The sequence below is a fragment of the Dufourea novaeangliae genome, unplaced genomic scaffold, assembly GCF_001272555.1.
Source record: "Dufourea novaeangliae isolate 0120121106 unplaced genomic scaffold, ASM127255v1 scaffold14, whole genome shotgun sequence".
In the NCBI taxonomy this organism is placed as follows: Eukaryota; Metazoa; Arthropoda; class Insecta; order Hymenoptera; family Halictidae; genus Dufourea; species Dufourea novaeangliae.
The window spans coordinates 441,268-454,214 of record NW_015373890.1 but is presented as its reverse complement, the minus strand read 5'-3'; the positions used below and the strand labels follow the sequence as shown (position 1 = coordinate 454,214).

The window sequence follows — 12,947 nt, the reverse complement described above, 5'->3', positions numbered from 1 at the left end:
AAGCGGCGCCCGGACACGAGACCATTTTTCGTCGGCGTTCTTTACAGGTCACTCCATGGGAGGCGCTGGTAGCGGAATTCAGATTCGCCGTGAACATTTGGGCGGAGACGAAACCCGTTAAAATCTCGAAAAGCAACGGCACGAGTTCGATGGGGGAGGACATCGGCCGGGCGGCGTCCACCGCTCGCTCCATAGTCGGCTCGTTCCTTCGTCTGGACATATTGGACAAATTCGACAAGGACAACGATACGAACAATCGCAGCAAGATCAATTAAGATGTAACGTTCGACATCGAGCAGCTATTCGTACTCTCGTCGTGGTACGACAGCTGTGCTCGTTATTATGCTACGTGTCTACCTGAGAATTTTACTCCCCAATGCAGAACCGACCTAACGAACAGAGATTTAAAAATCAATGTTTCGACAGCTTGTTTTTTGCAATAATCGTCACTTTTATACTTGTGAGTAAATTAAGAAATCGACTCTTAAATGACTACGCAGGAGTCACACTTGCGAGTTACTCTCATGTGGAGAGGTAGCATTAGGATTTCGCGAACGAAAGGGTGGATTTTTCAGGATATGATTATCCATTTGTGTCGATCACATTAATCTTAAAATTTTAACTTGTTTGAGACAATTTTACTTCATACAAGAATAATCCTTACCAGAAACAATTGTTTCATTCTCACAATAATATCTAACAAAGGAAAACAGACTGTAAAGTTTAACATAAACTGTAATTCAAGATCAGTGCTAATCATTTTCATCGATAAAAGTATAATCGATCAGTGAAATCTGCCAGTTCATTCGCAATTTAACAGTAAGTGTTCTCTGTCGCATTGCCTCTAACGTGCATACGTACAAACTAAACAAACTGATCTGAATTTTTATGATCGAACGCCCAACCTATATTTATCATAATCGTTAACCAATGACAAATGACCACAGTGGAATGGTCGAGAAGCGTATGCGTCTCAAAATTCGTGGAAACCATAGAAAGAAAAATGCCGGACCGCCCTACGCACCCGCGTATAAAGTCGTCATCCTCTGGAATAGTTTCACAATGACGACGTCATGGTAGGCAGAAACCTTCGCTGTAGGTCCGGAAAGGAATCCAACAATATTTGGACTCTGCCACAATGGCGCTAACGAACCGTGCCCTTGGTTTAGAAGACTTTCGTCCCGAGAAATCTCCTGGAGGTCCCGTGATACCGGAACCCCCTGGGAGTAGGTCGGCATCTTTGTGTCATTATTACCTAGGGACGTTTCACCTCCGTGTGAGCATCGATCGTCCGTGAGAGGACACTTTCAGCCGAGCCGACAGGACCTACGTCAGACGGAAGTCCCTATGCAATCGGGTATAGAAATGATGTCTATACAAATATCTTCATGGTCCTCGTTTGATAATTAATGTATTCGCAAAAGTTCTTCGTATTTCATAAACTAGCACTAATTTCAATTACATGCACAAGTTATCTCGTAGAATATGAAATGCACTTGTAAAATGGATCTAAATTTTCAAGATGAATAATATAATAATAGGGTGTCACAAAGAAAGGGTCTAAAACTTTAGGAGCTTGTAGTGACCGAATGGAGTAAAAAACGTTTAATCAACATGGTCTTAAAATAAATCATTTCGATGGAAAATCAGGTTTTATATTTATGAGCGTTCAATGACGTAAGTAGGTCACTTTGAAACGTATTGAATGCAAACAGAAGAATTGGTTTAGAAGTACATTATTGTATGTACATTATTACAAGGTTGTATGACAAGAGGCAATACAAAAGGAATATCTGAAAGTGTACGTCGATTTATGATCCACAGATCGGAATTTTGCATTGAAATGGGAGGAGTCTTCCTTCCTAAGTCTATATCAAATATCTGTAAGAACTATAAAACTAAATGTCTGTAATTTTCATCGAAACAATTCATATTGAGACCCGTGTTCAATAAACACTTTTTAAACCACTTGGTGAATAGGTACAGAAATGAGCACCTGAAGTCTCGGTCCCTTTTTTTAACACTCTGTATAACATGAATATCATATAATATAAATATGGATTATCGTCCAGCAGTTTGGAGTCGCGTGTCCCCCGAAATCAGAGTATAGTAGAATACCGATTATCCGGACTAATTGGGAGACAGATTCGTCTCGATAAGCGGCTTTTCGGATAATTGCTTAGGATAACCAAACTTTCGTATCTGTCATAAAACAATTCGGAAAGCCGTTTATTATATGAAAGTTCACGCGATACAAATAAACATTTAAACGGCACCTAACGCATGTTTAGCTTTACAAATGTTTCCAATAATCAATTATTTTCCCACGATAAACATAAAATATCATATTCTATAAATCACAAAAGGAGAAAGTTACACTGTGTTAACAAAACAGATCATAGAAATAATATTCCTCGAATATTATGAATTCATAACAGAATGGAGGTTATAAAAACGACACCCACTAGAATAAAAGCATACATATTCAACCGTAACAAGATCACCGCGAAACAAAATGGCCGCCTGAACAACCCCGTTCCACGTCACCTGAAGACCGTTCGGTATCATTCCGGTGCGATGCAGGTAACAAAAACCGAAACGAGCACGAAGGACCGTGGAGCAGTATCGTCTGTTCAGAACGTTAACGAGAGACAGACAGAGAGAGAGAGAGAAAGAAAGAAAGAAAGTTCATCGGTCGGGCCAGCAATTACCCAGTGAATTCTTTCCGTTGCGCGGGAAACACGCGGAAATCGATTCGATCCCCCTCCGAAAGAGATCGGTGTCCACAAAGCACGAACCACGCGGGCCCCGTTTAATTTCCACCGGCGTGAATCAAACGGGGTTGGGGGAGTGGAGGGGATCGACGAAAGTATGAAGTCGTATCGCTGTGCCTGCCACGATCAGCGGTTTGGTGATAAAGGTGTAAGGACATCAATTAATACTCGTTTTCATTGGGGCCGTAAAAGCGCGTAACACGATTACGGGCAACATTTACAGCCGGCGAACGAGCTGTTAACTGTACGGTATTTTTCGCGACGGGACGTTCATAATCGCGGGCGTTTCATGAAACGGAGAACTCTCTCTCCCCGCTATTCGTTCTCGTCTTTTTACGGTCACGCTCTCTCCCTCTCTCTCTCTCTCTCTCTCTACAGGGCTTGTCTTTTATGAGCCGGCGTGTTTAGAGCTTGATATGGCAGCTGGCAGTATATTATTCGGGCGAAATCTCGCGTGTTACAGTATGCGACGCAGTCGCCCACGGGCTAGTGATGGGGGTAAATTTTTCCTCTGGAGAACCTTTTTCATTGTAAATTTATATTGATCGAAAGTACGTATCGAATAACAAGCGAAAATATCAGTTTTGAGTTTAGGAATTTGTGCGTTGAAAAGTTATTGAGCAAAAAATAATTCAGAAATTTTCGTGTATTTTTTAATCTTTAATGTGACCCACTCAACATAAATCAGTATAATGCTTTGAACAGTTTTCTTTTGATTTGTTTCTTAACTAGCTCTGACAAACTCAAGCCACTGCGTTTGCAAATTTAAACTTGAAAGATGAACTCTACTCTCATGCTTCCCACAACCTATCATATGCAACAATCACTGTAACTATCATAATAAAGACTAGAAAATATAACAAAATTTCTCAAGATATTTCGCCTCATAACTTTTCAAGGGAACGATTCCTAAACTCAAAATTGGTATCGTTAAACTCTATACAACAAGTATTTTCCATAAATATATGTTTCGACCCAAAAAAAAGGTTTCTCGGACGAAAAATTCACATAGCGATGGCGATATATTTGAATGATATAATGTCAGAGTCGCGATTTGTACTTTGAAAGGAAAAATTATTATAGTAGCATGATATATTAATAATTCCATAGCTTCGACAGTTGCAAAAGTGATCGATTTGTAATTGACTTTTAAAAAAGGAGACAAGTGGACTAAGTATGAAAATTCATCGTGTGTGTGAAAGAATTTATCGCTTAGATGTAACAAAAACATAAAAATTACTAAAATCTTGATCACGATTATAAGAAAAAGTAAATTATTAGGTGTACCAATGAGTAATCGTGCAGAGTAATAAGTAAAAACAGAACATTCTTAATAACATAGCGATTTTGTTTGTTAAAAGCGTTGTAGGATATTAAAGAACACTAAGTTTTTTCTTTCCTTAAAATAATCGATTACTTATTATTATGCTTAATACTAACATGTTAGATGTTTTCGAAAATAGATATACAATTGTGTACCGAATACAAACAATAACATCGAAATAAAGAAATGCCATGCTCTATAAAAAGCCATTCTTCGATCTACATTATACATAATATTTTCTTGGAACAGCTCTCTAAAGACCAGACATATAATATGAATAACCATAAAATCGCCAATTAAATCTTTCAACACCCTTTCCAGGGAGCATCATTTTACCTGCTGTCGAAGAGAACGGAGAGGAACGACGGGGACCCCGGGGGCCAGCCAATGCTAATTAAAGATACGCATTACATTTAACGATCGCCTGTTCGGGATTCCAAATATTGAAGAAAATGGTTCAAAGACACCGAAAAGGCAATAATAACGCGGCGTGGTCCGCTTTAACGACGCCCCGAACCAATAAAGTGTCGCTTTCAGAGGAGAGCACCGAGCGGAATCCATTCCGGGCAAACGTGACTAGTAAAACTCGAGTCGGATGTGATTCAAATGGCCGTGGATTTAAATGTCTAGCGGATTCAGATTATCGAGGCATCCCTCCCCTTCCCACACTGTCCCCCCTCCACCACTTAATCGACGCCAGAATAAATCCCTCGTGCGCGGGGGTTAATTAAGTTTTATGGTACGAGCGTCGAGGCGGCCGTTACGCAGGTGTAGGGGCCGCGTTATCTACGATACATCTTCATCTTCTGCGAGGCTGACTTGGCCAATTGAAGCCTCTCTCCTTCTACCGATGGTACACGCGCGCGCGCGACCGAGCTCACGATCCTTATCGCCTCCCGGTGAAAACAACAGGTGCATGAAATCACGGACGCCGCTTCGAGATCTACCGTCCGCTCTCTATGTCCTTTACGACCGCGCCGAATTTCAAATAGGATCGTAAACTTGTGTATCCTTGTACGCCCCCTCCCTCTCCCCTTGGTAGGTAGGTACGTCTTCCTGGTGGAGCTCGTCGACCCTCGTATATTCCGTCGAGCGAGAACAGAGAAACCGGAAAATGTAATATTGATCCGATCGGATGACTTTCGACGAATGACGTCGAGTCCTATTGTTGACGTAGCTTTGTAACGATGGTGTTCCGGAAGTACGTTACTGATGGACAAATTTTTATTGGAACAATGCACAGCGAGTAGAAATAACGTTTGTGACTGAGAAAGTGGTGTGAATGACGAAAAGGAGAAATTTACACGACTTACGCTATTTTAAGAGTTTCGTCCTGACATTGAAACAGTTCGTACAATTGAAGTTTAATAGTTGATATGCTAGTGTGTATTCAACAAACGGTATGTAAGTAGTTTCTTATCTTGTGGTCTTTATTCCACACTACTTCTAATACAGAATTTCGAAATTTCAGAAAATTCCTGGTTTCTAATAATCAGCATAGATGTCAGAGGATCCAAGTTTATATCGACCTTCATCCTTGAACGATAGCCTAGATACTTCATCCATCCAAGAATCAGGTGTTACCCACAGGTATAAAGTTACTACCTTATATTCAGACTAGACCAAATTTCTTAAATTTCATTAACCCTCACTTGACAGCTCTTATTCCGTTCCCACATTCATAATCACTTGTCACTGCAGTACCTTGTCCTCATCACAAGTTACAGATGCATTATTCTAAGCCTCTAAATCCTCTAGATTCCGATACAGAATGCGTGGCAGTACGTTGGCAGACCGCCGTCAACCCCATCCCGATTCCTCTCCTCCATTCTAATACCCTCGATCTGCACGAGGAAGTGTCACTCGTAGTGTCTCAAAGACGTCAGAAAAAAGATCAAAGACCCTCCTGTCCCTTCGAGACGAAAATCCTGACCCGACCACGAGCAACAACGTCCCAGGGTATCGTCTGGATAAGCCATCCGGCTCGGTATCAGCTGACCGCTGGCCTCGAACCTCTGTCTCTTTCTCTCTTCGTTCGAGTGACATTCGCAAAATTGTCGGCATACCTTGTGCCAGAGGGACGTGGTCGAAGGAGGGGGGAAGATCGGCGAGTCGGGGCCGTCTACATAAAATCCAGAGGTGTTAAGCAAGGAAGCGTGGATGGAAGCTGAAACGTAGACGGTGGAAGGGAGGGCATCTACTCTCTCAAAGGGGGCACCGCGGGCCCGGCGCTCGCTCGCCGGCTCGTAGGAATTGAAATTGATTTCGGTCGACTTCCATTACTCAAAGAGGACCCGGAGAACGCGCGCACCGACAAAAGTCACAGGACCGATCCTCCGCGGATAAGAGGCTTGTCCCCGTGGCCGCCGGGACCCGCTCGAACGAGACGAGAGGTCCCAGGCCAGCCGTGGCCCAGGAATTCCTGGCGAGTTTTACCAAACGGGAGAGGGAGCCGAAGGCTTTTCTCCCTCTCCGCCTCGATCCTCCTTTCTATCGTCCGCTGGTCGACGGTGGTGCGGAATCAATTTTTTCGGTGGCTGCGACGGGGTTGAAAGGGTTTTCGCGACTGGACGCTGGTGGATTGTTCTTAGGACGACCGGGATCTTTTGTTTCGGGGAAGGAGGCAACATGACAATCGTAGATATTCGTATGTGGAGACGTAAGTAGCCTCGAGGATAGGGGGAAATGATGAAGGAACATCAGGAATGTTACGTAGGAGCAAAAAGCAGAGATGGATAAATTCATTGTCTAGATAAAAAGTTTTGAATAACGAATATACAATAAAAACAAAGTGTTTCGCCAGATGTATAATTAATATTATTTTAAATGTTCTACGGGCAATTTTAATTTTATATGGCTTGGTAATTATATTTGCACAATGTAAGGATTGTTCTATAGGCTGGTAATTTTTTGCAAAATAAAAATTAGTACTGTGTTTAACCAATTGTTTTGTCGTTTTGAAGGTTAATATGTGTCTGCATAATTTGACCCAATTACGAATCAATCATTTGTATAACATAATAATGAATGGTATGTTCTTAAATCGTTTAAAAATGTATGCTTTTATGCAGGTAGTCACAATCCGGTCGCCACAGTTGTCAGGGTGGCCCGCTTGGAGGCCTGGCTCGAAATTCCTGATGGACTCGTCAGAATTTTCCATTGTGTCACCGGCTGCCGCAGTCTTTATGACTGACGGTAATCATCAGAGAACCCTAGACCACCCGGTAGGTAGGTACCACTCCAGAGAACTTCCGGAATCTTTCTCTCTGCTCGGGCTCTTCCCGGTAAGGGAGTTGGACGCTGTGTTCGGGGAACCCGTATCTGCTGGAGTCGTCCGTCGTCGTCGTCGTCGCCGGGGGATTCAAGAAAGTTTCGCTCGAATTCGTGAGTACATGAGTATTACATTGGTACACGGACACTTCAACGAATCGTGGAATGGAATCGGGAAATCGTATTCGGGCTTCACGAGGTGTGGATGAATGTTTGACGACCACTTACACCGTAAAAGGGGCCAACGTGTTTGTTGACGCCCGGAGAAGACGGCGGGAATTGGCAAAAATCAATTTTTAAGGGTGATGAACTATGGGAGAGAACGTGCCTGAAATTGCCTCCCTTTCGTTCGGGAACCTTCAAATATTAGCCGAGTGAAAATTAATCTTTCGAATAGCGTGGAACCTCTATTATTCGAATAGTTCAGATGTGAAGAATGTTGTGTAATGGAACATTGAATTTGTTGACGTTCATTTTCTTGAGGATATTACATGGCCTGTATTTTCTGGAGAATCTTAGATTCTTCTACACGGATCGAAGTACCAGAATTTTTACTCAAATATTTGGTAGAATTCTATTATCATATCGTAAGATGTTTTATTAATTTACAAGATTCTGTTGTGATGTTTTATTAATTCACATTTCTGCAAGGATCTAAACACATCGAAAACACTTCAGACGCCTCCGAATGCAGACCATTCGGTCGTGTGTATCCAGAACAATAGCGACGGCGCATAGTTCGCGTAGTTCGTAGGAATTTCAGTATACTAGGCGCCGTAGTGTCGGCACGGCTCGTTGTATTGGTATGCAAAGCTCAAAGCGAGGACGCGAAATGTGCTTGAAACTATTGCTTTATAATTCAGATAGAAAACTAGACAGTGTCCGTGTCTCGAGGATAAATCGCGTTGGCCCCTATTTCCCAAACCAGTGTCAATCAGCTCGATCCCCCAAATACAGTTAAAATAGGAAACGTACAAAGTTCAAACTCTCTTAAGACATTTTAAGGTCCCGAACTCATTTCAGGGCAAGTACAATTTTCTTTCCACGAATTGTGCCTAAGATTCTCTAGATCCTCACCCTCTTGCAGCCATTCAAACCCCCGTAAGGGGCCCAAATGTCGCCCCCAACCCCTAAAGATTTTTTGGTACTTGTTCAAAAATTAATATACACTATAGTCTGATACAAATTGTATAGTTACTTTGAAATCTTAATTACGAAATAATACTAAATAAAATATTAAACTGTATGACTATGAGTAACTTCACCTTTTCGAGGTGGCTTAAAATATACCCCACCATACATAAAAAGCTAAGCAAAAGGTGGGACAGTTTTTAACCCACCTAACCCTAAAGAGTTAAATAACCACTACAGTGCACTGCGTGTAAAACAATAAACAGTCATAACTTATATTAAAATTGATGAAAGCTATTGTTTAACCAGGCTGCTGCACTTAACATTATAGAGTAGGCCCAATTTAGTTAAGAGGGGCGAAATTCGGGTCCCTTACCCTACGTGTACCAAATCGCGTCGGCTTCGACAGAATATCATGCAAAGACCGTAACACTGACACGGTGGTTAGGAAGAAATTTCTGAGCCGTCGTTCGTCTTTGGATAGAGCTCATTCATAGTTCACGGTGCGCCCGTCGGAATGCAACCGCGTAGGAGGCGTCCCGACGCGGCGGCACCGCGCGCGCAGCGGTATGCAAAGCCGGGGTCTCCGGGAACCAAGCCTTCCACGATGGTATCGGCGCTTGTTAAGGGGACTCCAGACTATCCCAGCGGGGTGCTTCCCTCGGCGGCGAACCTTCAAGAGAGAGAGAACCGCGCGAGAGGGCCTCCCTCGTCCCCTGGCCCTCGGGAACACCGCGCCACATCCAGACGGATCGTTAAAAAGTAAGAGAAGTAATGGCCTTATGCCGAAAGTGGCGTCACGGGTTACCGTGCGGTGAATCGGTCCCCACCCCTCCTCGCGACCGGTGTGTACCGATTTCGTGACGGGAGGGAAAAGCCGCGGAGGTGGAGGACCCTCGTCGTAGATCGTGTTCGAGTAGATCGACGAGTCGTACAGGTAGGGATGAACCGATTCAAGTAAATAATCGATACTTTCGTTTGGATACCGAGTATTTTTTAGCATCGATACTCTCGGTTATGATATATACTTGGTATCGGAAAATAGTACCGATATTGAGTGGAACGAGTAATCGATATAAAAGCTAGTGAATGTGAAGGTGGTTGTTGTCTAGTAAAATATATCTTCGTTAAAATCAGAGATGGGAAAATTCGTTATCTGGATAATGTTTTGAATAGTGGATAAAAGATAAGAAAGTACTTCGTCGTTATTAGGTTTGGGTATAATTGCAATTGCTATTTGCCTACTTAACAATGTTCATAATTCCTGCTAACATTGACACAAGCATTTAGTATCTAACACTGTAAACCCAGTGGAATAATATTCAACCTTTGTTATACGAATTTACTTAATTTACTTAATTAATCATACTCGCCGCCAATCTTCTTCTAATTCAAAAATTATTGTCAAAACGTCTCAGTGCAACATTTTATGGTTTCTTTTATAAATTACTGGAAGTCAATCATAGGAACAGCACTCAACTTCCCCGAGAAAAACGGCGTCGCGCGTAACTGTTAAGCACGATACATTGAAACACAGTGGATTACAAGAAACGTTAAGCGTATTTTAATAACGATAAACAGGATAGCCGACGATAAGGCGAGAGAGTGCTGGCTCGTGTAGACTTATGTGGGTGACCGGCCCAGGCCCGTCCGTGCAAACAAGTAGCTCGTGTTGGTTCGTGTAAGCTGCTCTCCAACAAACCACCTTGTCTTGGCTCCCTTTGTAGTTACCGCCTCTAGGGCGAGCACAGTAGACACGTTTTCGCTCCCTAATAAACACAACTGATATATAATATATGCCTAGTGGGCCGGCTTATGGTGTACCTAAAGCGGACGTCCGAAAAAGAAATGAACACGGGCCTGATATACGATGCATCGTGAATTATCATAAAACGATATTTCAGTTTCTTTTTCTTTCTTCTTTTTTTTTTAGGAAGACGCCGGCTTCTAACCGGCTGGTTGGAGCGATATTAAAAACCGAAGAGAAACGGAAATAATAGTCGTGAACCGACACGACTGCGAGACAGACTAGGTTTTTAAGGGTTGCTAATTGGAGGGGTTGTTTAAACTTTTTACAGAAACGACGCAAACAATTCCTGCTTTCTATTTATGATAAAAGATTCGAAATTATTCCAAATATTTCTGAAAAAGGTAATTTATATCTTTATTACAGCGGAAATTGACAATTAAAGGAGTGGTAACTCCAAATGGACGTAATTTACATAACTTTAATAGAGTAATGTATGATTGTTTCATTCCGACGTTAATCAATTTAAACAGTTATATGAACGTGATGAATTTGAAACGACGCAAAATTTCCAGTGTAATATAGACAACGAAATGAATAATTACAAGTGAATGTAATAAATGAAGAAAAATGAGAGACTTGTGCTAAATTTACGAGTTTTGTTAAACTCTTGTTAAATATGCATTATTACAAAGTTAATCACACGTACAGTAATATATATTGCAAACGATGAAATAACGATTGAAAATAATTAAATTACTGTAGCGATTCTCGAACACAATGACGCGATGAAAGAAACGAAAGGGTTGGAAAAGGAGGTGAGCGGGAAACGCGATCGTTTGACCATTTATTCAAATGGGGGACCGCCAATAACGTCAAAGGATAGAAAACGCGGGACGTTAATTACAAAGTCGCAGAGGTATTCAGTCGACTCGTGGAGGCCAGTGGACGTGCAATGCATCCTGCCTTGGACAAAAACCGGCAGACGTGTGTGCATAGCATCGAGAGATAATCACTGCCACGTGGCCGCCGCCACGCCGGTCCGTTTTTGCGTGCATTACGTATCCCTAATCCGGACCAACGGCCGCCATAATTGTTTCGCTCCTGTTCAACGTTCGCCACCGTGCATATAATCCGGTGAACTTCCCTCAGGAATATTTAAGGTGGGTCCCACTTACTTAAGAGCTTTTTGTTTCTTCTCCATATCGAGTACATTGTACGTTAACATTTTCTTTTGGATGCGTTATGTCTATGGACGTAACTTTTTAGGTACCGTAAATATAATACATTTTGTACCTTTACAGAACGCTAAATTATAAATTTTACCCTTTTTGTTTCTGTTCTTCCTTCTTTTTTAAGATTTATCCAATGTTCGTATAGCTACTTCCTGTGTTGCAATTTATCAATTTTGTTCGTTTAAATGAAATTAAAACGGTGAAAAGCACAGATGTACATACTCTACGCGATTTTGTTCTTAAATGATAGTTTTCGTTGAAAATTACTCTTACGTGTACTAATAAATAATCCACTATTTTTTTTAATTGTGAAAAGTGGCTTCTCAATCCTCCTTTGAGTAGTAACAAGAGAGCAGCGTGAAAAATCACTGTGAATATAAATTAAACAATATAGATCCTATAGAAACGAATACCGATTTCATCGATAAATAGTGGATTTGTTATTCGCACACCTGAATTTTCTTGTAAAGAACTATTAATTTTTATTTTTCAGTGTCATTTTGACCACAACACCAACCTTTCCTTAGGACAGTTATTTAATCATTTAATACTTATTTAATCATTTAATACTTCAGTACAAACATGTCTAATGTCTCGGTGAAAAAGTTTGAATATCTTGTGAATATCTGTGTGCAAGACGGAATTCTATTAAGGAACGATTCTATTTAAGAAATTTACATAATTCTTGTCACGTAACCTTTTGCATATTCCTCGACTCGGCTTTTGTAATCGGTCTCGTTTTTGTTTTCGCATAGCCAGGCGGACCGACCGCGTAGCCCGGGCTATCGTCTGATCTCGGTCTTTAAATCTCCTTCATTTATAAGCGCCTCTTAACGATCTCCTCTCCGCAGGATCCGCCGATTTAGTGCACGCGAATGCAAATGGGTCCTCGGACGAATTTGTCGGCCGGATCTGACGGACCCGACAAATACCGATCACGGGGACCCGGACATTTCCTTATCGTAATGGCTTCTTAGAACGAGCTCCTATCATTTTTACAAACCGGTCCGATAATCTTTATTAATTGGACGCTACTCGCGGCCCATTCTTACTTTACCTTCGTTATTATACTGACATATGCGCGGGCGACGCGCGCCATTATTTCGATTGACTACCGTTCGATTTAGTTGCAGTCACACATTCCCCACATAAAACGAGCTCAATTCTTTATGTTGATGTATTTTGAAATTTCGGTTTAACGGAATGAAAACAAATTTATGGCTAGAACTGAAGGATATTTGAAAACACTTCTCTCGTTCACTGCGTCGTTTTAGTGTCTTGTATAAACACTTTTTTTTCTTCATAAAATCAAGAACGAAGTAGTTTTATTAATTTCTGTTATGAGTATCGATGAGTTTAAATCCATACATACACAAATGTTTCTAGGAAACTGAGTATTTTCATAATCCTATTTAAAACTCCCAGATACGATCCTAGTACATACCGTTACAGCCTTGCAAAATCCC

The 12,947-nt window shown here is 41.6% G+C and overlaps 2 protein-coding genes across 2 annotated transcripts in view; both read left to right on the top strand.

Moving 5' to 3' along the window:
- LOC107185821 (glutamate receptor ionotropic, kainate 2-like) overlaps positions 1–275 on the top strand; it is a 46,095-nt gene extending 45,820 nt beyond the window's left edge. Inside the window, 1 exon segment of the mRNA XM_015573590.1 lies at positions 48–275. Coding sequence (XP_015429076.1) covers positions 48–275 — 228 coding nt within the window.
- Positions 276–2,439: 2,164 nt separating this feature from the next.
- Positions 2,440–12,947, top strand: part of LOC107185813 (palmitoleoyl-protein carboxylesterase notum1) — a 51,518-nt gene continuing 41,010 nt past the window's right edge. The window contains exon 1 of the mRNA XM_015573578.1: positions 2,440–2,583. Coding sequence (XP_015429064.1) covers positions 2,440–2,583 — 144 coding nt within the window. The remainder of the gene's footprint in view (positions 2,584–12,947) is intronic.